General features: G+C 33.6%; 1 protein-coding gene across 5 annotated transcripts; it reads right to left on the bottom strand.

Moving 5' to 3' along the window:
* LOC119078071 lies at window positions 1-27,219 on the bottom strand. 5 transcript variants are annotated; one of them, XM_037185520.1, is made up of 9 exons: window positions 27,071-27,219; window positions 23,715-24,205; window positions 8,729-8,851; window positions 5,017-5,144; window positions 2,623-2,868; window positions 2,328-2,552; window positions 1,924-2,268; window positions 1,710-1,865; window positions 1-1,648 (listed from the first exon to the last, which is right to left on the bottom strand). In XM_037185520.1, the coding sequence occupies exons 2-9, from the start codon at window positions 23,758-23,760 to the stop codon at window positions 1,361-1,363; spliced, it is 1,557 nt and encodes a 518-aa protein (XP_037041415.1). In that variant the 5' UTR covers window positions 23,761-24,205; window positions 27,071-27,219; the 3' UTR covers window positions 1-1,360. The 5 variants fall into 5 exon arrangements, with proteins under 5 accessions (XP_037041415.1, XP_037041416.1, XP_037041413.1 ...); XM_037185521.1 differs by having other exon boundaries at window positions 23,715-23,981; XM_037185518.1 differs by lacking the exon at window positions 27,071-27,219 and having other exon boundaries at window positions 23,715-24,342.
* Window positions 27,220-27,727: the final 508 nt, after the last annotated feature.

Raw genomic sequence — 27,727 nt, 5'->3', positions numbered from 1 at the left:
TCAGAATGCAACACTTTTTTTTGTCATAAATTTAAAACAAAAACTAAAAAAAATTGCAAATATGAGCAAAATGAGGTGTGTGTACACAAGGAAAGTACAAACGTAAGTGTAACAATATTGTTAAAATATCTACATCAATACCTTGGCTAACGTTATAACTAAATTGCTAGAAAAGAATATTTCCAAAAATCAAATGTCAATTAGGTCTGTCCTCTGCACTCTGCAGTAATCCTTTAGTACCTTAAACCACTTAAATATATTTACATTGCGTGTTTTAGGTCGATTAAAAATTCACTTTAATCGGAAAATGTCATCGTTGAACCGTTAAGCAAAATTATATGAAATTGAAACGTTAAAACGTATAAGTTTCAAAAATGATAAAATACGTTTTGTGTAGACAGATAGACTGCTGATTTACTCTAGCTGCACATAGTGACGCGAAGGATACCTAACTCAGTTTTGTTGTTCTTCTGTCAAGTTTGACAATCGACAAATTTGAATTAGGTCTCTGTTACGTTGTTATGTGTACCTAAAGATATAGAGACTTAAATGAAACCTAATGCGAAATTCCGGCTGAAATATTTCTATAGTGCTTTGGAGAGAAACAGTAGAAAACTTAGGTTGAAATTCACATTAGGTGTCATTCATATCTTTATCTAAATCAGCGTTTATTCGGTTGCATATTTTAGCGCCAATTCTTTCAATGAAATGACTAAAAGACTGTTGAGGGTTACACTAGCTACAAATAGCAACGCGAAGACGACCTAATTCAAATTTTTCTTTTCTTTTTTTAGGTTTCCTTCACCTTGCTACCTTGCGTGTAGCTAGCGTTACATTAAACAGAACTGCGAAATTTAGACGATTGAATAGTTTGAAGGTCGATCTGATGAGATCGTTTAAATAAAGGGACCCTGTCTGTTTCTAGAACAATTGACCAACATAACAATGAAATCTAGTGTTCAATATGTTTGTCGACGTTTTACAGTAAATCTATTGGTTTCAACGTTAATTTTGCTACATAAGACAACACTATAAGCCAGACCTCATCGGTCTTCATGGGCGGTAACAGATGACTAGTCCTTTCCAATTAAAATGACAAAATAAATGTGTAAAAAATAGCACACGACACACACACTGTAACGACAGGCAAAGAATCAATAAGAAAATCGTTGCCATCTTATTGCTTGTTCAACAATTTTCTTATCAAGTCATCGTTAATGAAATCTAACTAAACGTCGATATACTTGGAGAGTCAAAAGGTCCACTCACTCTCTCTCTCACACACGCACACACACACAATAATTAAAAAATAAATAATTTATCTAAACGACACAAACGAATCGAACATCCGTCACCAACTCTATGTCGTTTCGTTAGATTTCACAGAATTTTTTAAAGCTTCCACATCAACGCCACCACTTCCGTTACTGCCACTGTTCTTATAGTTGGAGAAGAATGTCAACGCTTTCATCAATTGATAGCTTTTCGAGACCGGCAAATTTGAATCGTACAGGCTCTTTGAATTCTTACAGTCGACATAGAACCACCAGTTACATTTCAATATCGTCTGATCGAACAGCGTACTTTCCGGACACAAGAACGATTTCATAATAAGTCCATCGTCGGTCAATGCACAAACATGGAATACCTACGAATCAATACAATTTCAAATGCGCCAAATTTAGATAGGATTTTACGACGGAACGTACCATACAACCCAGGTCCATGTCAGCATATAGTCCAGGAAAGTGTTTCTGGTCGCCACAATGGAATGATGTTGCTGGTAAATCGACTTTACTCATAAAATTGTCATCGAAATTCTTCTCATATCCTGCGGGATAGTACTCCTTCGGAGCGTTCATCACCTGCGAAAACGTTGCCTTTCAAAATACAGACACTAAAGTATGACGGATCCCGATTTACCTTGTTTCCCCCGGAAATTTGATATCTTTTTGTAACTGGTCGTGCCGTGGTTGTCGTTGTTGTAGTGGTGGTGGTCGACGGTCTTGTCGGCATTTTGGTGGTGGTTGCAAATTGTTGCATTATTTCAATTTGTTGCTTATACATAGCTGCTTGTTGCTCTGCTAGAAGCTGTTGCTGCTTCATTTGAATTGCTTTCTGTATGGCTTCAACGCTGATATTTGCCGCTGCTGCCAATTCTTCAACCGTATGCCCCATAAGATCCACTTTCGGTAGTTTCAACGGGCTGGTAAACGGCTGAGGCGCGATGAACTGTGATTGATCGTCTATTGATGGTTGATTGACATCCTAAATTTACGGACCGATTACTTGGTGTAACAGAAATTGGATTGAGAAAGGGTCCTTACCTCACGCTTCACATAATTTGATGGATAAATGGTGTTGGTATTGACGGCTTTCTTCGAATCTAATTGAACTATTTGGCCTGATGAGATTTTAGTTACTGATTGTGGAAGAGCTTGAAACGCTGGTACTGTAAACTGTGTCGAGGTTTGTTCCATCTGTGGTTTCGGAATACTTTGTACAACGGATGTTTGAACTCGTACAGGCTTTACATACGTTACATTTGCTAGCTAAATTTTAAAAAAAATATTAAAATCATCCGTTCAGACCCATACGGAACCATTGAATTGACGTCAGTACCTGAATCTGCATCGGTCTCTGTTGCATAACTTTCCTATTGAAAGAACTTTGTGCAGCGGTCATTGGTGGTTGCGTGCTTAACACCGAATATGTTTTCGGTACAGGCCGGAATGCAGGAACACCGAGTGGCAGGGACACCGCCTCAGTCATAGCCAATCCATTTTTAGGCTTTTGATAGATGGCTGGTGGTGGTCTGGCCGTCCATGCTTGAGGTTTGTTTTGTTGAATCGGCTGTTGTTGTATCGCCTGCGAAAGGTTGATCTCATTAACTCAAACAAGTTGAAATTTCATTTGAAAATCAAGAGTGAAAGTCTTGTTATTAAGCAAAGTCAACGATTCTATTATTGCATATACTCGTTGAGTTTTTAATACCACCGTTGCGTACATTCAATGAATAGCTAATTGCTAAGTGACACTTTTTGCATTCGCGGTTTTCACGACAAAATTTAAATAATTTTATACTCGCTCGCATATATGCTTTGCACATTGACTGTATTATTATGAGCACTTAGTTTTCCCATTTAACAAATTTTTTTGTCTCTTGTACGCGAGTACCAAATGGTTTTCTATTAATAATTACAAGCATTAAAAGTGGTAAAAAAAACTGTTTACTATGCAGTCATTACGTGTACCTATGCATTTATCTGAAGATATCATTAAGATTATGATCTTGATTTTGTCTGACATAGGTTCATCAATTCAATTAACTTTGCCCGTATTGCATATCACGTTATTCTATTTTTTATGACTCTGGTCGGCTGTCTCAGAAGAATTTATGGCATCCAGTAATGAAACATCTGCTTCGAATAGACTATTAGACCATTAGAATTGCACTTTCTGCAGTCAGATCAGCTAGTAATGCAGTTTATCTTCACATATCCACGGAGACATAACCATAAAATGCGACAAGATCGACAATATTGGCCAATAAAACGATCAAAATCAGTAATATCGGCCAGTATACGATAACGATTTTTTTTTAATCCATTGAGCAAACAATTTCAAACCGTTACAAAATCGGTAACAAAGATGTAATACTGGTAGACAATTTTTTTTGGTGTGTATTGGAATGTCGGAACGAAAAAATAAATCGTTTCAATTAGTTGATCAATAGATTACTCAACCGAATCTTGTACAGAGTTACATACGCCTCATTAAAAATTAAAGCGAACAGAATAAACATATATGATTTGTAGGCTGTGCAAGGATCCGTATGTATGTGTACCTAATCGGGACATTTAACAACAATCGCATTTAAGAAGGCTATCTAATCATTTGTTATCGATCAACGTTTCGAGGAATAAACGACAATAACTACTTAATGCGATCTTAAATTCAGCAAGGGCATGTTTAAAAAAATGAAGTAGAAGATTCAACATCAATTTCTTTAAAATATTTAAATCAAATGAAGTAATAGATCCGATAGTAAATCCTTAACATTCTTGCCGTCTGTGAAAGGGTAATTTCTGTTCTTCATAGCTCGTCTCTAAGAAACGAAAATAGAAAATCAGATTGGTTGACTCAAGTTGCTTTTCTTTTCAATATAAAAATATAAAACGAGAGAGCGGAGCTTAAAACAGACGTTACTTTTAAAGTAGTAAATCTAATATATCTTGACAATTTTCTTAAATTATTCTAAATTCCAAATAGAAACGGCAATCGTATCACGGTTGAATCTATAACTTCCTCTGAAAACTCGTCCTCTGTATGAAATATTTTTTTATAAAAATCTTCTACTTCATTCTGTTTAACACAACTTTTCATATGTAAGTTAACCAGATTTCGTCGCCGATAACAGATGAATAGTTGTTTCTAACAGGTTAACAATAAAAGCTTGAAATGTGAATTCGGAACAAGTCCGATACACTCATATTACTATACTCAAAGTGACGTTAACGGAGTTAACATAAATAAAACTGAAAGCAAACGATGCTGAATCGATATTGCTCACACTTACGTTACTACGTAAACTACCAAATTTTTAGAGCAATTCAGGAAGGACTGAATACATAAGGTATTCCAATAATACGGAAAGAAAATTACATCAACAGCAGATGAATATTGAATCATCATTTCTACGAAAAAAAGACGACTCTTTTAATTGTATAAATTAAGATGATGCGTGTTTTAGATAGTAAAACACCTTCAGATCACGCATAGTTTTTGTTCCCACGATAAAATAGAGTTTTGAACACAAATTGTTTCGTATAGCACGAAACCAAAATCTAACATGGAAGTGTGCAAATAGACTAATCAATGGATAGATGTGGTAGCGAATAGTCAATATATTACAGAGAGATTCAAGCAATTATCAAAAGCGAAACGGCAACGGTGTTGCTGTTAATATTCCCGCACGACAGTGATATATCTAATGAATGTGAAATATACTCTTACCGGTTGTTTGGACGCTGGCAGTACGCCTATTGTGTTAATTGTTTGCCGTTCACTCAACGAACGTCTTTTATTTCCTTCAACATTTCCAAGACTTTCTGCAAATCCCAATTCATCACCTACGCTAAAACCTGAAAATAATTTTTGTTTTGAAATTTTAATTTAATTTTACTATTAATGAACGACGATTCGTAATTAACGAATATTTTTGGCATAAAATTAAATTTGGGAAAATGAATTTTTCATCATTTCATTGTGTTTAAAAACCCATTTTCATAATTTTATTTTTTATCACAATGTGCTCTAAAAAGATTATTCGTTATGGATACACGCCAGCAAAAATGATTAATTATCTGCTTGTGTCTTAATTTCCATTACGATGATACCATTTTCTTTGAAAAAAATGAATATTTTTGAGTCCGTTATTTACGCACGCATCCACGAAACAATTAATAATTTAATAAAACGAAACAATTAATGCATACTGAATCCGTTACGAAATTGCAGAGAGACGGTTTGGTGTATTTTCTTGCATACGCAAGAGATTATCGAATAATTTCCTCAAATGAAAAGTTTTTCACTTAGTTCTTTTGATGGATTCGTTGCTTTATTAACTCATCATCAATGTTGCAATATAAATATTTTAATATACATGCATGCATGGCAAGTTTGTAGGACTTTGAGTTCTAGTAGGTAAACCGAACAATGCTAGATGGTCAAATAACTTCAATTTGAAACCGATTTGGCTGGCCTCTAAAAAACGGCAAAAACATAAAATACTTCTTAGTGGCAAAGTAGGTATACGTGAAGATAATGCAAGTCCTCAAAAACACACGGAACCCAAGGGCAAGGTTGCAGAGGTTATGCCGATCGCTGGGTCCGTTATCGCAAAAAATCCTGTGAACTGTGCTATAATTTTCATTCTAAATTGTAGCACAATTTCAGTTCAGTTGCAATTTTGTTTTGAAATGCAGTTTGAGTTGGAAAAATGGCGATCGACACTACCTCTTCTCTTCATATACAGCCTTTGGATTCGAGTGCAGCACAAGTTCACTTCATTGTAGCACTTACGATTTCAATAGAATTACTTTTCCAACGTTCATGCTATTATATTCAGCACATTCCATAAATTTTATGGAAATCGTTAGCGCTACACCAAAGGAAATATGACCATAAAACAGTTCAATCAAATTCAATCGAAATGATGTTGCGTTATGTTTTGTGGGTGTCTCTGAAGCAATTCATGTCCGAAACATAAAAGCAACCGAAATTAGTGCGGGAAATCACTACATTTTGTGGATTTCCAGCAATGTCAATCTTTATTTTGGTCGTAAACAATTTATATCTTCTCTGCCACTAAATGCAGCCAAACGTTTTTTTTTTATGAAATCTAAAATCATTGGCTCTCAACAGCTTAAACTAAACGATAGTTTTAAGAATCTCATAACATGACGGATTTTAAGTTCGAATAACCTTCGTACCAAATAAATCAAGACAATAAAAAAAAACCAATTCTTTAATGAGTTCGATACATTAAATTTATATACCGCGACCTTTCACATAAAAAATTTAATCGAGTGGCTATTGAATGGGAGAACCATTTAAAACATTTTTTTTATCTCGACCGTTTAAACTTAATTATATTGTTGAATCAGTCGTTCGCGCCATTTGCTTCAAACACAAAAAAGATGAATGAATGGTTAATATCTACCAATAAGTCATCTTCTCGTCAAAGAGTGATGGGGCACAAAAAAACGTATTGAACGTAAAAGCACGACATGAAGTTATTATTAAGATATCGGAAAGGTAATTATTTATAAAACTCTGTGCAACGTTAAATCGACAAATTTATTTGAACAATGTGGGCAGTCAATTATCCACAGTTTTTGAAGATTGATATCGTTCCGCATAGATGGTAAGCAAGGATGCAGTCACTCAAATATGATACTGATCTTGTTAATCCGATTTGTCTTATTCATCCTTTTTAAGACGATGACTCAGGAATGGTCAAAATCTGTCATTATTATGTCCAACAAATTTTGAGTCAAAAATTTTCTGAGCAAGGTTTGTAGATGTCAAATCTGCAGATCAAATCCGATAAAAGGACAACGTTTTCATCTCAAAAATTTATTGTTTGAACGTCTGCAGCTCTTGGTTCATAACATATTTTTGTGATGATAAGAAGGTACTTTTGCCCAACGAAATTATTATTATTCATTTTCTTAGATTAGGGTTTTGGAAAGCTTCTTCAAAAGAAGCGACAATCCAGATCACAGATCCTTCCTCTATCAAGAAATATTCCAGTTTTCAATAAAAAATAGTTGGCGACTGCCATCCAAAGATGTTAGATCTTCCTCCTCCATAACACCCGTAAAAATCTGAGGTTAGTGGAAAGTGGGCAAACCCTGATTATGTGCCCAACAGTCTCAGGTGACAGATCACAAGAAAATATAGGGTTTGCAACCGTTTCAAATCGAACCAGCTACTAGTCTTGATTCAGATCTCTTAAGTTTTATTTCTCCTGTATTTCGACACAAATGGTCCAAAGCGTTTTGTATGCATTCCTACTTGAAAGGCATTTCAAAGTTGTTTGCGTACTGCGATTTTTCCTAACTTTTCCCCAGCATTGGCTCTGGTCCTGTAAAGTTGCTCTTCGATCCTATATTGTTGAACTCATCAGCAGTCCTGTTAATTCCATGAATGTTACTGGTACCCAGGTTATGGCTGCATGCTATTCTTTCTTAGCTCGAAAGAATTGCGAAAGATAGGAACTTACAGTTTTGACACTGCAAACGTGGGAAAACATGTGGGAAACACTCTCAAAAAAGATTTCAGAAGATTATCTGTGATCGGTAGTCTTCAGGTAATCGTTTTTCTGATATAAAAAGCATGCCAAGAGACAAGTTATCCGTCACAGGTAATCTTTAAACATCCTTTATGTCAGTGAAGTATGCATATTTCGGCAGCTCCTAGATCCAGGGACACTCAGTATTTTTACAAGATAGGTTAAACTTGACAAAATAGAATTTTCTTGTATAAAAGTGCCCCCAGAAGTTGATAAGTTGATTCACTAAATTTGTTACATTTAGAAGAGGTGAAAGCGGTGAAAGTCTACTCTCGTGTAACAGAACGAAAAGAATGTATTGGAAGTTGTAGAAGAACTGACTGAATTATCTCGTGCGAATTAGACTAACTATAAGAACTCAGAAGAGAATTAATTGCCGCTTTCCTAGCAAGAAGAAAATTGATTTTACTTTGAAATGTGAAGGAAAAGGAAGAATGGAAATGCATAGAATATTCTTGATCTTGATGTTTCACTTCAGAAAATATAATGTAACGAGCCATCTATAGACAAATTCTTAAAATAATTACTTGTTATGATGATAAAAGTTATAATGTTAGTTCGTCATGCACATCATTATGAATAATTACAAATAATTTAGTGTTCTATACAATCAACAGATTATATCTGCTTTATTCAGTTAATCTTTTACAAACGGCTGTATCAAGGTCTTAATCGTTAACGTCTTACGTCTTCTGTTTAAAGTATTTCTTAACGATTGATCAAAAAATCTTTTACTTCATTTGTACATTCTACTAAATATTACAACCGAACACCGGCGATATCTCATCTATCGTCATCGTTACCGCAACCAACAGATGACTAGCCGTTTCTAAACGATTAACAAACTACAGATCTCTACCTAAGTTTTACCTAACCCGAAGTGTGCCTTCACACCACCAAGGTTTCGGACACGAAATAAAGATGATTTTTTGAAGTTACAGTTAAGTATGAACCCAAAATCGGAATCAAATACACAGGTTCCATATGTCAGTCCTAGAAATGGAAGAAAGAAATAAAAAAAATAGTTTATAGTACAAAGTGTGTGGTTAGTTGTCAGGAGGTGCATGCTTAGTGTTGTGAATAGTGTGATAAAAAGATGAAGGTGAATGATGATTGTTTGCGAGAATGAAGTAGTAGATTTAACTTAATGTTAGTAGCGTATTTAGGTTTCTTTAGGCTCTCTGACTCGAGCGATCCAAGTTTGAGATCCATCACATCTGTATAACCAACGGGAGGTCAACGATATTCCAATAATCAATTTCATCATTTCACTATATTAAACAAAAATGTCGAAATTTACCCGTAATTATTTTATGTAAGTGCTCATGCATGGGTGTAATTTCATTCCAGTTCAATACATTTCCACTCCCAATTAATTTTCCATTGACCGTTGAAATATCATCATCAAATTAATGTTTTCAATTGTCAGAAATGATGAAATTGCAAAAACGCTGTTATCAACGCAATTATTCAACTGGAGCTTATGGTGCGGCATATTAGCCAAGTAAAAGTCTCTAATTGATGTAAAAGTAAAAATCCACAATTTTGGACTTTCAAACAAAAGGGAAATTTGTTTTTTGTTTTCGTGCGTCTTTCATCAGAATTGCGGTTAAATGAAGAACCAAACATTAGCATTAGTGATCAACGGTGTAGCAAATAAACAAATACCGAATTTCTATAATTTCTCACGACAAACGTCGTTTTTTATTGAATGTTTTTTTTCTTCTTCTATTATTTGGTGAATGAAACTTCAATTAACATATCGGTATGTATAAGGTTGAGGTTTCTAATTCATAGAAAAGTAGAGTAGGCAGACCGTGCATGCTAACATTATTATACTTTAACTAATAAATTCCGGATGACCTCTACATACATGCATTGTTGCGTTGATAAATATTTATCGTTAAAGTAAACACTTTCGAAAGCCACATTTTCCGACGAATCGATCATTAACATTTTATTAGAGACCTAATGTTCGACACATGTAATATTAATTAGACGGTCGTGGCTAATGCTTCGGACAACGGTATCATCATCTGTACGGGTGTAATGTGGTGGTTATATTCGACAGATTTTACTGTCATTAACTCATTAATTATCGTGTGAAAGACTAATTGTTATAATGCCATCAATCTAGCTGCAACATAATGTTCACTTTAATCGCATTAACCTTTCACACATATTCGTCAGACGAACAGAGATTCATTGCGAATTCTGTTTTTTTGTTTTGTTTTGGTCAATACTTAATTTGGTTACTTAAGCCCTGGTCAAGTACACCGATTTAGTAGGTAGTAGGTTTACCGATTAAACTATGAGTTCAGGGACATCATCATGGAAATTTGAATCAGCATAGTTCAACGCATAATTATAATAATAATCGACTCTACTACTTCATTCGATCTAAATATTCTTAATGAGTTGGTGCAAAAGCTTCTACTTCATTAGTTGTAACGTAATAAAGATCACATTCGCCAAAGCTCAAAATTTATTTTGGTCACCGCTGTTGATAACAAATGCTGTTTTTGAGGAGGTCATAAAAGACCACTTTTTCAGCTCTAATTTGTCAGAAAATGATGTAATCTCTCGTCAAATTAAAAATTAAGAAACCCACATCAGGTTCTAATTTGTCAAATAGATTAAATACTCGTTAAATCCTGAGGCGACGTCGAGCATTCACTTAGATTAATCTCATCGATTAACAGTACAGCCAGAAGCAGTGGAATTTCAGCATAAATTTGCTTCACCTATTTTTCAGCTGATCCACACATACGGTCAAAACTGTTAATGCTTGTTTATACGATTGAAGCTACTGTTGCATGCACGCGCGTGGTCTTGGAATAACTTTATAAACAGTTTTGATTGTTTGTGTGGATCAGCTGAAAAACATCTGAATCAAATTCATGATGAAATTTCACTGCCTCTGACTGTATGAATGGAGCGAATCATTTTTACTTTCGTGGGCATTTTGTACAATGAGTGCAAGTGTAAATTTTTCTTAGGCGAAGCCATAATTTAATCTCCAAGTCAAAGAATATGCAGACAATTAAAAAGACAAAAGAATTCATACAACACTGTACCGTGCGACAATAAATCAGTTTCTACTCACCAATAGCGTTAATCATAACTTTCTCACCAAAAAAAAAAGTCAAAAATATTTTTTGCATGACCAGCCGATGGATATTACACTGAACAGTCACACGAAAAAAGAATAAGTCAAAACTTTTATTTTTTATTGCCTTTTTCGTTTTGTTTTCTCTTTCAAAATCATACCTCGGATTGAGTGTGTGATGGCAAACGGTTCAAAAACACTCGTATCATTCCAAAAGAAATCATTATTCACTTTACGAGAATACGTATTCTACCATCATCGTCCATTCCATTCACACTCGTAGTTTAAATAATTCGAAATTATAGATCGATTTTAGATATCTGGCTCTGGCAATATGTTTGTTTTGCACTTACTAATGCTCGATCGCTTACAGACCGAAGAAAATGGAGCACACAGAGCATGTAGTAAAACACTTGTATCTTTCATTGTTGAAACTCTTTAAGAGTCTCTTGACTCGATTAAACTGATTAATGTTAACCTTGACTGCAACTTTCATTCATTAACAATGTTAAATGTTTAAAATGCGGTGACGTCAGGAACGAACATTCACGTTGTGATAGTGTGGAATAGAGAAATGAATGAAATAAAAAAAGCAAACAAAAAACGATGGAGCACCATATAAAGGTAATGGTGCTTGAGGAATGCGCTAAATTGAACGTTTTGTAGTTTCACGTTGAACATGAACGACGCTTTTATTTTGCTATAGACGGTAAGTTAAAGATGTAATGAACTAAATACCGGAATTGCATTGTAAAAAAGGCAAGGTTCAAGGTTCTACTTTGGGTGTATTTAGGGCAATTTCTAGCGTTTTTTAAAATAATTTTTTTGTCGTCCCTAGCCTTTTCATATATACCGTGGGAAACACTTAAACAAAATCATAAAATTCGTTTAGCGATATCTGCCTAATTAGAGACAATAAAAAGTAACGTTTCCTTCGTAGGTGCTAATTTTGATAAAAAATTGATATTTTAGTGGTTTGTACATTCAGTTTGTATACTATGTGCTGTGGTGCAATATTCAACTTTGTACCACTTAGTATGGTACAACCAATTATACAGTCTCTTAATTTCAACTACTTCATCATTATATTCTTCAATGAGCTTTTGAAGAATGGATTTTAATAAAACCAATAATCTAAGGACCACCCACAGTTAATAATTCGTATCCCAGCTTGATTAAAACGTAAAAAATTTTAATTTAAGAAAAAGTCCCTGTGTCATTGTTCATTACAAACCCGATAAAAAATCCTATGTTCATGCTCAACGGTTTTTGCTCTCTGACCAGACCTTTTTTCAAAAGATCATGCCGATCATTGGCAATGTTGAGTATACATTAAACAAAAAAAAGTGGAGTCATTTGTTTAAGTCTGCAGAATTACATTAATTATGACGACTTAAAACTGAATCAATGTCAATTTCCGTACACAATGCTATGAATTATGTTCAACCTTAATGAAAAATTCAGAAATTTTGCTTTATAATTCATCCGCAAACGAATTGTGCGATCTAATTAAACCGAAAAAGCTTTTTATTTCTTTCCGAAAAAAGAGTAGCAGCGAATATGGAACATCTTAACAATTGCTTCCCTATACAATAAACCAATAAATTGAAATTATTCATTCCGAAAATTCAAAACGTCGAGCGATGACTTTCTCTTAATGGTCGTAGGTAAGTAACTGAATTGTACACATTGATCATTCAATGTGAACATTTTATTACAATCAAGGTCATCAACAAGACAGATTTTTGAGGAAGCATACGCTGTAATTCTATATACCGCTTAATGGACGCGGTGATAGTCCATTAAATTTTAAGAAGTTCATCTAATTATGATTGGTATGATGGGCATTATTTGCTGTTGTATTGTCTGTTGTGAATCATATTGTGATCTAATATGTTCACTTAAAATATAAATTACAGTCAGTCATATAACTCTTAATTACCTTAATGTGCGAGGTCATGTTAATTTTATATGTTGGTTAAACCATTGGAATTCATCAGTGTTTTTTCTGTACCCATGGCAAGTTCATTGAAATTGCACTTACTTCATGATTACTTAGTCTCAATTTTATTATGAAATATCCTTCTTTACCTAAGTCATGTGATCTTCTGCATTAAAATGGGTTAATAAGTCAAACAGTTAAGGTTTCAATTCAATTCAAATTGAATCAGTAAAGTCAATATACTTATGAAGTAAAAAATTCTTTGAAGGGTGACTAACGAGACTTCAAGCCAAAATAGCATAAACGTAAACACTTTGGCTACATGAATCTTAATATATCAACATCTTTGATCAATATTTACGATTCTGTCGAAAAATCTGGCTACCTACAAGGGGAAGCTTGCATCTCAAGGCGCGGGACAAAATCCGCCGAATGTATAACCAATTAAGTCACAGAAATGTAAGGTATTTTACTCAATAAAGCAACAAAACAAAATTGAAAGATAAAACTTGGCAAAACTTGTTACACACAAGATCCAAATGGGTCCATCATTTAGTAATTTTCTTGACAGCATTCGAACGTTTCGAAATTTAAAGAAAAGAAAATTTAGAAAACAAGAAAATGTGTTTCGGAGGCATTAACACAGAACCATTTCTTTGCTTAGAAGTATGCTTTACGTCACGACAGAGTATAGTTAACCAGGCAGTAGCGCTTATTTGACTAGGGACCTGAATAATCTAGTAGCCCTATATATTTTGCGAATTAAATTTTTCAATTTATGTCAGTGTTCATTTGAGTTCATTTTCATACAGTGTGACAGTTATTTGAAATGAACCGCTCCTGCCTGGTTTATTTCACTCTGCCGTGTGGAACAACTGAAAAACAGATGGAGCAAATTCATGCTTCTGACTGTAGATGTTTTTAAGAAAATAATGGTACAAGGATAAAAGACTGAAACTGGTCAAATTTTCTGTTTTGGGAGTTGTTGTGGTTTGTAAACTCAAAATTTGTTTAACAAATGAAAATCTAGATTATTTTTTTTTGTTATTTCATTCATGTTACGCGCCCGAACATAAGAAAAGTTCATAAAATCTGATATGTTCATCAAATTTCTTATGAAATCCATTATAAACCACAACAGGTCCTAAATCAGAAAACACGTCGAATTTCACTTTTCTCTCCCTGTAGAGCCAAAACTCAACTTTTTTAGAAAACGATACTCTACTATACTTTAACATCTAATCGCTAGCAACGACAAAATGAATCGATTGGAAGTCTAATGTAAGAATGTGTATATGTTAAAACTGATGAAGTAAAAGATTTTGAAACCGTCAATTAAGTTATGGATTTGATAATTTTAGTGGTTAAATAAATCGAAAATTGAACACTCATCTTGGAACAGCGTCCATAAAATTACCGTAAATTTACAGTCCTTGAAACAATGTGCTAAAATCAAAATTTATTTATTCATCGTTCATGCAAATTTTCTATATCAAAACCATAAACTCTTTAATAAGATTCCACATAAATACTATCTGAGTCGCTTCAATAAAAAAAATTTACTTTTAAACATTTCATTCAAAAGGCAAATATTTATTATTACATTTCTGCACCCAAGAAAAAAAAAGCGGAGGAGAAGTTTTTTTACTTAATTATATTAATAATACCCAGCGTTGTGTGTTGCCAAACCGAACGGCTTTTATATTTGTTTATATGACACATTATGCGGTCCGGCTCATAAAATTAATTATAAAAATGATGCTAATGAAACATATTTCTCATTCAGATTATATTTATACAACTCTTTTATGTATATAGAGGTAGGTAGGTTATACATTGGGAGATGTTACACTGAAGAAGCTCTTTTTTCTACTTAATTTCATTCAAAATAACGCATTCAAAGACTTATGGAAAAGCATCGAGGTATTTTATACATTTCGTCACCTCATCTAAGAGGTTTATAATTTCAATATTTTTTGCTATTAAACAAAAAAAAAAACAAATTTTTGTTGCTCAATTTATCGTTTTGCTATTTATACACACTGTAGCTCGTGTGATGTGTCCGCGACGTCCGATCATCAGGCAAAGCAAAAACATAATTTTAAATGCGTCAAGTTCAAATAAATGTGCAAGACAAGCACCGAACGAACGAAAAAAAAGACAATAGATTTAAGCGACGAACCTCGTTTATGTAAAGCATTTTCGTTTGAACGTTTAACATTGAAATTTTTTGTTATCATTTTTTCGAGTAATAATAATAATCGTAAATAACGAAAGTGTTTAGCATCAATTTACAGGTGAATTTTAGAGTATAAAGGTGACATCTCTGAGAGTGATGGGAGTGGTATTGACTGTTCTACTTTTGTTGACTCTAAATATGGAAAATGGACACTATTTTATTCATAGACAGTCCTTTAATGTTATTTTGATGTAAGCTGGGACTATTTCATGTACCATATTTTCTTGAATTTTCCCATAAACAAATTTGGAAAAGCGTAGGAAAAAATGGAAAATTATCTCAATATTTTCCCTAAATTTCCCAAAAAATGTTTTTGGGGAAAATTGTGAAAATGTTGGAAAACTTAGGGAAACATGTTTTACTGTAAATCATCACTGGACATCTGTGATACTATCTAAGCATATAATAAATCATCAAATCCATGTAAATAATTAATCTTAACCGAGTTCCGTAGCAGAGAAATCCTCTTCATGCAAGTAGGAGCAAAAATTTGTGTTGCTAGTTGTTGAATAGCTGTTGAATAGGGCATGCATCTGGTTGACGTTTTCACCACTTGTCTTTGGCAGCAAATTTTCTTTGGGTAAAACTTCACGAAACAACTCTATTCGTATTCAGCTATGAAGAACAAGGATGGTGCTTTTGTAGTGTTAATAGTAAACTAGTACGTCTTCTAATGTCGTATAGTCGTTGCTTTCTTGATCTCATAGCTGACTATGGTTATTTTGTTAAGATTTACCCTGAAAACTATGTACATCAGCGCCATATGCAGCTAAAGAAAATTTGCTGACAAGTGGTGAAAACGTCAGCAAGATCCATACCCTATTTTTCTATTACATACCATTGAACCAACAAATTTTTGTGTGCTGTTGCTGTTCATCGTTCAGGAATTACTCGTGAGTCCTTAATTCTCCAGGGTTTCTATTTTCAATTTTGGGAGATGGAAAATGACGTCACTTTTGTACGAAAAATGACGTAATTTTCCAGGTAGATTCATCACCCATGATTGAAAATAGTGACACAGTGAGATAACAATTGAATTATTTTCGAAAAGATAAAATGAAAAAATCTCCGTGCATGATGACAATCGAGGCGATGTTGCTCGTCGGTCTAATGAGAAAAGAATCGCAGGCAAAACCTTAAAAAAGCCTAATTCGTATTGGTATTGACATAGTTCGCAGTAAGATTGTCGAGTCATTGTTTGAGAAGCCTTATTCACAGTTCTTAACTCCCGTATTAGGTCCAAACTTAAATTAATTTAAAAAAAATTGTTAAACAATTTTTTGATCTGTTGTAGGTATAACAAAGAAACGACCTATGCAACGACACCAATCTTACATAAATAATTTATCTGGCGATTGCATTGAATCTGTTAAAAGAGACGCCAAACAAATGATTACGAAAGGAACAGAGGTGTTGTTGATAATGTAAAAAAACAACACAAAACCAAAACTAATTTGTTTTCTTATTGCCTAGCGTTTTTGTTCTGCCTTCGCTACACACGTAAGCTTCAAGCTACAACTTTATTACACATATTGGTGCAAAATACAAAAGTATATATATGTGCCTTTACGACGGGGATTGTAACCGACAGTGATTTGGTTCTTTTAAATTCAATGTCATTTTTAGAGTCGATTCATTGAACGGCGAGAAGGAAAAAAAAATACGAAAATAATAATTTTCGCTTGAATTGAATCGGTTGGACACAGCAAAATAAGCGATCTGGATGTTAAATATTTTCAGAAGAACGCGGAAGTCCAATTGGCGCAGCTTAGCTGTGTGTATATCTGTCTCAAATCCTATATGCATGCCATTCATCAAATAAATATTCCAAATTGTAAGATAAAACATTTAAAATCAAATTTGTTATTACAAGTGTATTAGGATTAAAGCTTTTTTGCATGCTGGTTTTTTTTTTCTCTCACTCAACTGCTGTCAGACCTACGAGATCGTCTAATTATAATGACTTATATGGTCGATTTTATTTATCATTAACAAATTGGATGCTAAAATTAACTTTTGTCTTTTAAATATCGGTAATGAAAGACTACGAGGGGAAAAAATTTACCGAAACTTATTTGATAATTTGATAATGGTTTTTGTGAGATTTTTTGCCAGTCATACCGGCATTTGTTTTGGAAAATCAATGAGTTTCAAATTTATAAAAATGGACATTGTAAGATAAGAAAAAAAATATTAATTCAATAATACAAAAGGTAAGGATAAGAATCTATCATAGGAAACCATTGGCAGATGCATAGTTTTTGCCTGAGACAGCGATTATACAAATCCTTCTTACAACCACCCAAATTGAGTTAGACATTTTTATGCGACTTCTTGTTTTTCTTCGTCCCACTCGTTCCACATCGTTACATGTTAATTAAACTCGCATTGACATTCGGATTTTCTGTTTCTACGAGCATGCGTAGAGCGAGAAACCGGTGTAACATAAACAGCATCCTACTGAGCAAGTTATTGATGGAAGTGTGGAACTTTTGGAACTTAAAAAAAACAATTGAACATATGAATTTCGTGCTAACCAAATTGAGTTGAGTGTAATACGATGAAAATAGCCTCAAAACAATGAAAAATTCCAAAATTGGCGAATCAAGAAGTATTATTTGTCAGACATCTTTCTCATCTGCTTTCGACATCGACAGTGATTATAAATCGAAAATCTATGGTTAACAAGGTCTTATATGTCAAGATATTTGTCAGAACAAATGAAGTAAAAGATTTTCTATAAATTTGGTACAACTATACGTTGATCAAATGAACTAAATGCTCGATCATTTTACAAATGATGTGTCTGCTGTCTGTGGATTCCACAGTGTGGAAGGAGAAAATACCTTGGACACAAGTGAAGAAAGAAATGAAAAAAGTAGTTTCGCCATATTTATTTACGATACTACAAACTCTAGCTTCTCATAGCGAAACGAAGGAGACGAAGGAGACCCTACTCACATTTGTCTTATGTTCTTATGTCAAGTTTGTTAGTAAGTATCCAGTTTTGTGTCTTTAACATTTAGTTAACATCTAGGAACTTTTTACTTATCTCGATATATCTGTTCTCGACAGATAAAATATGGTATGTACCTATCGCCAGACTGTTGTTTTGACGTGTAGGCATTATTGCCCACGCCTTCGGCTCCGGCAATAATGTCCTACACGTCAAAATAACAATCTTGGCAATAGGTACATAATATATAATAATAGTACATCACGTCCTTGGAGATTTTTATTTTGCCGAGAGGGAGCCGAAGGCGAGGGCAAGTGTCAACTGGTGCTACAAGTAAAAGGACTTATAATAATGGTATTTCTACACATTTTTTGAATCATTCAACCAAAGTTGACAACAAAGCTAAATTTTCAGCTGATATTACAACACACATAGAATTTTGAAAACCGACACATTTTCTGTTTTGTTGTTTACTGATTTTTTTATGAATTTTGAATGTATATGGAGAAACTCGAGTAAAACACAGAAACAGAAAACGTGTCGGTTTTCAACAGAATGATTATAAGGTGAGACGAGATACTTGCCATTTTGAAACAGTTGAGATTTTTTGAAAGAAAAATATCTCATTTAGACGTTTACAATTTTTTTGTAAGCCCGTGAGTGCAATTTGACTCCAATTTTATTGAGTTTTATTGATGATATTGAAAATTTACGCAATTTCGAACATTCGATTTGCGAACTTAATTGTAGTAAAATTTCAGTGTAACTGCCTGAAATAAAATTCAAATTGCATACACATGTGAATTCATGGTTGTTGTGAAAAAGCTCTCAGATTATACTTATATAACTTAACGATGTTGGGTTGGTGTTTTTTTTGTTTTTGTTTTCGTAAATATCAGTAGTTATAATTCTATCAAGGTGAACGTTTCAATTAATATATTATATTCGTTTTATTGTAACATTATTTTTTACTTGAACTGAATTACTTCTTTATTCATTTTTTGCATGTTAAGATACACTCTTCGTCGTCGGTATATATCGAGAAATGTTTAATTACGCATTCAAAGTGGTCAATAACGACTTGTAAACTAACTGAAACATACATTTAATCAAGCAGTATGTACAACACGCACGAAGCAGAATGCGAATCTGTGTCGAGCGAACTCTATGTTCTAATCGCATAGAAAAATTGCAGTGTGGCCTGCAATGAATATACAAATGAAGTTGAGAAAAATTTGAATTAATTCGATCAGAAATCGTTTTTGAATTCTAGACTAACACTTAGCCAATACTGCCATTGGACTTAGGGACATCAACATGTCTTTTATGTTTATTTATCAAGAAAAATAATTAGAATTGCACTGCTGTGACAATGGTCATGAGGATCATTCATAAATTACGTAACCCATTTTTAGAGGTGGCAAAATTCAATCCTAAATCCTGAATAACTCGATTGTCTATTCTCCCATTTTCGGTGGTATATTGGGGGATGGATAATAATAAAATCGGTTACATCCTTAGATCAACGAAATATAAAGAACTGGTAGCAGCGTTCATACATTAAGTTATATAGGTCATAAGCCATAATTCTAATTAATGCCGCTTGGGCCGGTAATATGAAAGCGAACGATTTCTGAGAATTAAAAAGTTTTTAAAAGAAAAAGAATGGGTTCGAAGGTCGGTGTACACTTTCATAATGAAGGCCAGCTATAACAACTTATTATAGAAGTACTAGATTTTATATCAAACTCTTCAAAAAGAATTAAAATATTTGACTGTTGTCATTACAATATCGCTCTTTTACTGTATTTTAACTGTAAATACCAAAGATCGATGGAGGTTTTTATTGAATTAAAATCAGAGTCATAATCCTGCCCATATCGAAACATTGTTACTAAAAGGTCGAAAATGTTTTTTTGATTAATAGTCGTCTCTCATTTAAATATAAAAAACGATTAATTATCGGTAATGTGATACTCAATCCATAGAAACATATTGTACGAAATGAAACCTAATCTCGGTGTCATGATAATTCATTCTTTTGTATAACGAAAAACTAATTTGCACATTGCACAGAAAATTTAATTGAAAATGATTGTTTAATGACTCCGCGCTTTTTGTTTCCATTATCTATACCGTATTGTCAACGACTGTTAAACATTTGTATTGACTTGACATTATCACCTCTGACATTGTGACAACAATTAAAATTCAAAGTCTCTCAACATTTTATTAATGACTCTAATGTAAAACTATGCAGCGCCGGTTGTTCTTACATTTTTTGTGTGTGACCGTAGCAACGAGTTTTTTTTTTGTTCTTCAACAATTTTTAAATGTAAAGACGAGAAACTGGGTTTATGTAAATTTGTCGTCATATTCACGGAAATTTATGTTAATTCGTTGTTGATGCTTTACGGACCTTTACCGCACATAACCAAAACCTAGTTAAATCTTTTACGTTCCACAATTTCAATAATGTTGTTCACACATCGTAAATATAATATTAGTCACGTCATATCGAAAGAAATTCCGCCTGTATTTACACCCATCGTATACTATAGTATACAACTTGCATGACCATATTAAACGTTCAAGACATTTGTCAATCTTGATAAAGATATGATGGTTATTTGTACCTTTCATACTCGCGGATCTAGGTCAATCGAATAATCTCGTTTTTTTTCTTCTTCATCTACAACACGCTCTTCATCGTAAATATATATTCGACATCAAACTTGACAATATCATCCAAATCTAATATCGTAAAAAACAAATTAACCACAACGAAGACCATACCACCAAGGTATCATGACGATGAAGATTTATCTGCCGAACAATAGTTTCAAGAAGAAGAGATGACGTTCACAGTATGTTTCTGAAGAATCTTTTTTATTATGCACAAAAAGCTGAGACAATGGAACATTCCTAATCGAATATCTTTCGCAAAATCATCCCTCTAACAGTCGTCCACAAAAGACGTCAATTCAGATAAAAATCTTACGCTCAAATAACAACATGAATCACCCTATGATTGTCATGAATATCACTTCTTAAGATCAACAACGTTTTGTGGTACAAAAGACTAGGTTAAGCGAGGCAACATTGAATTCAATTCATTCACTTCAAATGAATGAATGAATTAGCAAAAGGTGTCTTATACGAACGTTTTCTACGTTGTATACACATCCATAGCAATTTATTACGGTGGACATAACTAGCATACCCATTGATTTATTTAAGTTATGGTCGAATGGCATTAGTTTCAGCTATTGGATGAATCTTTCTAAGACAAATGAATGCGCATTTTATATTAACAGTAAACACCAGTGATATTAACGACCTTCTCAATATAATGTCGAATGCAGAGATGGATTTTGACACCCAGTGCTCTCTGGTGTGTGCTATTGAAATGTTTATTGGAACATTTTTTTTCTTTTCAAATGAAATGTCCGAATTTGATACGTTTGACTTTAATAACGTAAATTCATGCAAGGTTTCCCATTAATTTTGTTTTTTGGAACAGGATTCGAGTTATTCAAATGACTTGAACTTTGTCATGTCGTCATGTGGGTGTTTCAAAGTCGTTACTGTGTTTATTGCCGATTCAATTGAAATTTTCTTTGTATGACGATCGATAAACACATTGTCCAGCAACGAAAAGTACGTGTTTTGTGAGACAATTAGATCGTCCCACAAGCAAAAACACATTTCGAAATTCGAATACGGCGATTTTTCACTGAAGAGACGATGCATTGCCTCATTCGGTAATGTCTGATTTTCCTTTTGCTTCAAAGAAAACAACCCGCCTCTAAATCCTTTCCCTTTTCGTCAATCTTTATATCAAAAGGCTTTCAATGCTAGCAAAGCTTTCTAGACTATAAAATCAATTTAGAATTCAAATTTATGTAAAGCTATGTGGCCGAGCTTTTCTAAAATTAAATTATTAAAATTTCCGAAATGTTAATCAAATCAATAAATAACCGATTTGTGAAGAGTTTATTGTCTTCAAAAAACTTTTAATTTCTTTTTGTGCAAACGATATGTTGTTTGTTTAACTCATATGGACGACCTAATTATGTTGACTTAATTAGCTGTCGATTGTTAGAGTTGGAGATTTTGCTTTTTGTTAAAATTACTGTGATTCCGTAATGAGTGTAGGCTAATGCAATCTTTGGGTTTCCTAACCATAGTCATTGAAGACTGAGTCGCAATGACATCTGATCCATTAGCACTGAGACATTTTCTTTAGAAATAACCAAAATAGTTTTTGAAATGTGGGAATTGAACATTATGATCGTGATTAAAAGATTTTTTCGTCTGATGCGTGTTATTGTGTTTAGAAAATTTGTTGACTCAGCATTAGAACACTCTAACTAATAGATAACTAAAAAATCATAGAAGTTAACAGAAATTAGGCAAAATGCGAGGGTTGGGTGTCGATATATGTAAACATCGTTGAAAAAATGATTTTCAGGAAGAAAATCGTCTGAGGATTTTCTATGATTTTCGAAATTTTTTACCATTTTTGCTAGATTTTGAAGGATGACCGTGTAGTTTTAAGGATATTCCTCTTAAGTTTATAGGATTTTCTTTAGTGTTTAAACAGATAGAACAGCAAATGCTTGCTTGGTAGTTGTAGAATCGTACGAACATGCATGGCACGTTTTGTTTGTATGAGTGAATCAGCTGAAAATCAGTTGAAGTAAATTCATTTTCACATTTCACATTTTCTTGATTTTCTCGAAATTTACTGAAAATTTTCTTAAATTTCTCGCATTTTCAAGAAATGTGCTCCAATACACTCTCGCATATTACAATGAAATATGTTTCAAAATAGACTATTACAAAAAAAGTTCCTCGTGTAGCGCACTCGGTATACGTACACACACCTTATATGGATTGGTCTATGTTGAAATATACTATTCTCAAAAACATGCCTTGTTTTCATTCCTCCGCAAAATTTTGAGAGTCGACTCATGGTTTTACATTTTTTTTGAATCTTCGTAATTTTGGAAATGAGTGGAAACTCGATCTGCATCGTTTTCCGAGAAATTGCAAATCGGAAATGGGTGCGAACTCGAGGGTTTTTAGGTCAATTTATAATTTCTAGATTTTCTGAAAACACCCTAAATCGGCATCGAAGCTGAACAACGTAAATGCGTGAAACTCCTAGACTAGAGTCGACTACTTTTTTTTGACTCTATGCGAGATTTCTAGCAGGCATACGCGATTCGTATTACACATCACTTTTATTATTATAACATCTATTACTTCATTTGGTTAAATTCCAATTCTATTTGCTGCGAAAGCCTTTCCCTCGTCAGTTTAAACGCGTATTAGAACATTAACAAGTGTTCATCGCTGATTTTGGTAGTTGATGGTGTCTTGATAACAGAATGTATGATAAATGATGACTATCCGGTTCATGTTTCTTTGTACAGTGTATTAGTGGTTGAGATGATTTGTGCAATTTAATGGATTAATGATCTCTTTTATTGCAAAATTGTTAAATTAAATGTTTATGACATCCTATATATCCCATGCAGTTTGTGTGTGTGTGTTTGTTGTACATGAGCATATAAAACGATTTTGTTAAATTAAAGAACTTACTTGTAACGTAAACCAATATCAAGCAGCCAATGGTAATGTACTTCATTGTTTTCCAATTTTAAATTGTCGATTTGCAACGACGTTATTTATAAAAAAACAATTTTTATTTCTCGTTTATATTAAAACTTTTTTTTATCAATCAAGATTACTGTATTATGATTTCATTTGCATTGGTAAACTGTATGCACATGAGAATAACACATAACTCTACACATAAAGCACACCAGGTATAATCTAAGTTTTGAATCGTTTTTTTCCGTGTTTCACCTATAAATACGTTACAATTACATGCACCATATCACACCAGTTTTATGCTGTAGAAACTGCACATATATATACTTATGCATGCGTTCTTACGCTGCAATTCACTTAATGTTATTTCATTGACTAATTTTATGTTATTTAGCAATGCACCAAGCAAGACACGATTTCGTCTGACTTGATAAATAGCACAGGTTCACCAGCTGCTTAATGTTTAATTAATTGGTATGCTGCGTTTAATTAGGATATTATTATTTGAAGAGGGAATTGATGATGACTTTCAGATGGAATTTTGTATGGGTTTTATGGGCGTTTGGATTTACAGAATTTATATGAAGAAATTGGTGAAAGATTTCTGAAGAATCAAGTTTACCGAAACAGTTAAAATGTTAAACAATGACCTGATTTGAACTTCGAAAACGAATTTCTTTGAACTTTGCGTTCTTTTGATTCTTTCACGAAAACATTTATTCTCAAAAGACCACTTTCCTCGACCAAGAAACTTTGAAGTTGCCGAAGTCAAAATGTTTTCTTTTTGGTATTGCTTTTCAGAGCATTCCCTTTTGTTCATTAAAACCTGACGCGGAACACTTGAGCGGTACCATGAAAGCAGTTCAGACTACGGTCAACCCAGTATGTATATTTCTGTTAAATGCTCGAGCCAACCAAACGTTTAAGATCAATTTTCAAGGTGAACAAAAAAAAAACCATTCGAATACGTAGTAAAAATGGTAGAAATTCATACGAGATACGATGGAACAAAAAACTGGAACAGAGCTCACATATTTTATTCAATTTTGCTTTCGATTAACAGAAATTATTCAATTTTTGCGGAGAAACACCAAAAAACAAGTTGCTTTTCAGATGTGTATCGATATCTTGCATATATACATCAAACACTCTCGTGTGTACACGTACAAAATGGCATGCGGTTTCTCATAATATCAAGGAGGAATATAATTACGAAAATGATAAAATACGTGGCTTGATATTCAAACGAAACCGGATCGACGCTGAATTTCATCGATTAGACATCAACCGTACCACTCTCGTTTTGATGGTTCGTAAGTGCTCAGTGATCAATCAGGTGAAAATAATTTCTTTAAAAAAAATGATGGATGGACAAGCGGTTGATTTTTATAGTGAAAAGAAAAGGATATCGACTTGAATGAACCGGTATGTTGTAAATGTCATTTGTTTGATATAATTGAACGAAAATTGTTTTTGCCTTGCCATTTTCTCGAAACTGAATTGGAACTTTTTTCTCCACTTCAAACTCGTAGTCGTAATGATTTCCTGCGAGACACAGTCCAAAGTCATAAAAAATGAATTACGGCACAAATGAGAACAAATTTAGTTCTGACGTCTGTCACAGACAGTATGCTACTCCAGTATCGAAGAATTTACAACTGATTGATGCAAAATCTGTTACTTCATCCGGCTTAAAGTTCATTTAGCTAATCTACGTTCACACTGACAAAAAAGTTTCGAAAAACTCAGCTGTTGCAGGTAACTTTGTCTCCAGGTATTCTACAATAGCTGCCACAGCTGTAGCGCCCCATACAAAAAACACAGCTGCGGCAGATAATGTAGATTACCTGGAGACAAAGTTACCTGCAACAGCTGAGTTTTTGTCAGTGCAAAGAATTAGAATTACTATATTCTTAGCGGGACAAACCCTGCACCTTGGCCTATAATGGGTCTGTTCAGTAATTCAGTAACTCAGTAATTCTTAATTCTGATGTGATTAGATCAAACATTTTCGACTTGAAATCTAGAGTATCCTATACGTTCATTGTATAAGACCACAATAGCCAAACCGCATCTCTATCGACGTCGATCTCCGATGAGTCGACTGTCGGGAATTGTATTCAAGTAAACATCCACTCGTCTATGAACAATCACTTGAATATTATGAATGATCGAGAAGGCCAATTGAACAGAATCAATGGAAGAAAACCAGCAGAAAAGTCAGTCACGATTGTAATTTAAAGGAGAAAAAAGCAAGAAGTTCAGGGGACAACATCCCCAAGTAAATTGTTTCATTGTAGAAGGTAGAATTCTTGACATCGACTGTAATTTTGCTTATCTTATTGTCAAACTGGCTGGAGAAAATGGATGTGATGTTCCGAAGCATACAAATATGGGTCATAACAAGAAGTGTGATTTAAACAGCCTCTTCATTCCAATCTGCTCGTCTTATTTATTCTTCATTTTACCTCTACATGTTTGGTAACATTTTTCTACGAATGCATTTTACATCTTGCGAAAACTTTTTTTTTCTCGATAATTCGATGATAATTGCTTGGCTTAATTGGATAATACAATTCGACGATTTAACAGAAAGTTAACTGAGGTGAGAATTGTTTGAAAAACATTTTAATAAATTGAAAAGTCTCTTCATAAGTGGCATTTATACTTGTTATGCCATCAAATTCAATTAAAAGAAGAAGACAGAGCCATCATTGATAAAATCCGAAACAGTTGCAAACCTTAATTAATAAAAACCAAAACTCTTCAAAAGTAATACAACAAAAAACGTTAGGAAATCCTTTTGCGCCAAGGTTCACTTATATTATGCACAAAATCTGACACTGAAAACTGTATATGTTATTTGCTGTCTATAAAATTCGATATTTTATTTACACACGAAGTATTAATAAAAAAAAACTTTCAAAATTTATAATTTTACAGAATTACTTCACATATATGCGAGCCACCAAATGACCATACGAATAAATAAAAAAAAAATGAAAAAAAAAGAAATAAACGAAAAATATTCGATATTTATCTTGCTTATGGGTTTTTTCTCCTTCTCTCTTTTTATGTTAGCGCTCGAGAAGGCAAAAATAATTTACTTGCTAATTGTTTAATAATTTCAAGAAAAAAAGTGAATAAACACGATCAAAGGAGGGCAAAAAGTAGGGCATTAAATGGACAGAGAGTAACTACTCGTTCTATACTCGACAAATTTGACAAAATCACAAACAAAATTCAATCCAAAAATTCCAACTTCAAATCATATCCCCAAAAAAAACCCATCTCATCTGTTCGAGCTTCTGTTTCGATTAGATGTCGTTTCTCTATCAAAATACCCAATATCCGTTCGATATACCAACAGAATATAATCCGACGATTTATTTATCGATTGAATTTTTAATTTAACCGACACACGATTGATCAATATTTTCTTGTTTCTGTTAAAACAGAAACGTTTCGAACGACCGTCGAATGTAAACTAAACTCTTCAACATAAACCGCATTGGTATACCGAAAGAAAATTTTCTTGATTTAGTTTAGCTACTGATGGTTTATACCACTTAACACACAACTGCTGCGCCAATGTCCACATGCGTGTATATGGTTTCTATATTATAATATATACTGAATGTCTTCGGCTGTGGAATAAGAACGTTCGCTTAAAAGTGGTATGTTAACACAGACAGCAAGCATATCAACAGTATAATAATACGAGCCTGCATACAAGCTAATTGAAGAGAGTGACGCAAAATCTCTTACTTCGGTTGGTTTAACAAAATGAATGTTCGATAACAGATGATTTAGTTAGAAAGCATATTGCTGAGTCAGTTAATTGAATCGAATTAGGATAATAAGGGAAAGGTAATTTAATCAATGTAAACGTAAAAGTTTTCTTGTGTGACACTAGACGTGTCTTTTTTGTTGTGGCACGAGTGTGTAGATTATATTTATAGCCCGACGTGAAGGGGACGATATCTTATGATACCTCAAAA

The sequence above is a fragment of the Bradysia coprophila genome, unplaced genomic scaffold, assembly GCF_014529535.1.
Source record: "Bradysia coprophila strain Holo2 unplaced genomic scaffold, BU_Bcop_v1 contig_24, whole genome shotgun sequence".
In the NCBI taxonomy this organism is placed as follows: domain Eukaryota; kingdom Metazoa; phylum Arthropoda; class Insecta; order Diptera; family Sciaridae; genus Bradysia; species Bradysia coprophila.
This window is presented reverse-complemented; position numbering and strand designations above follow the sequence as displayed.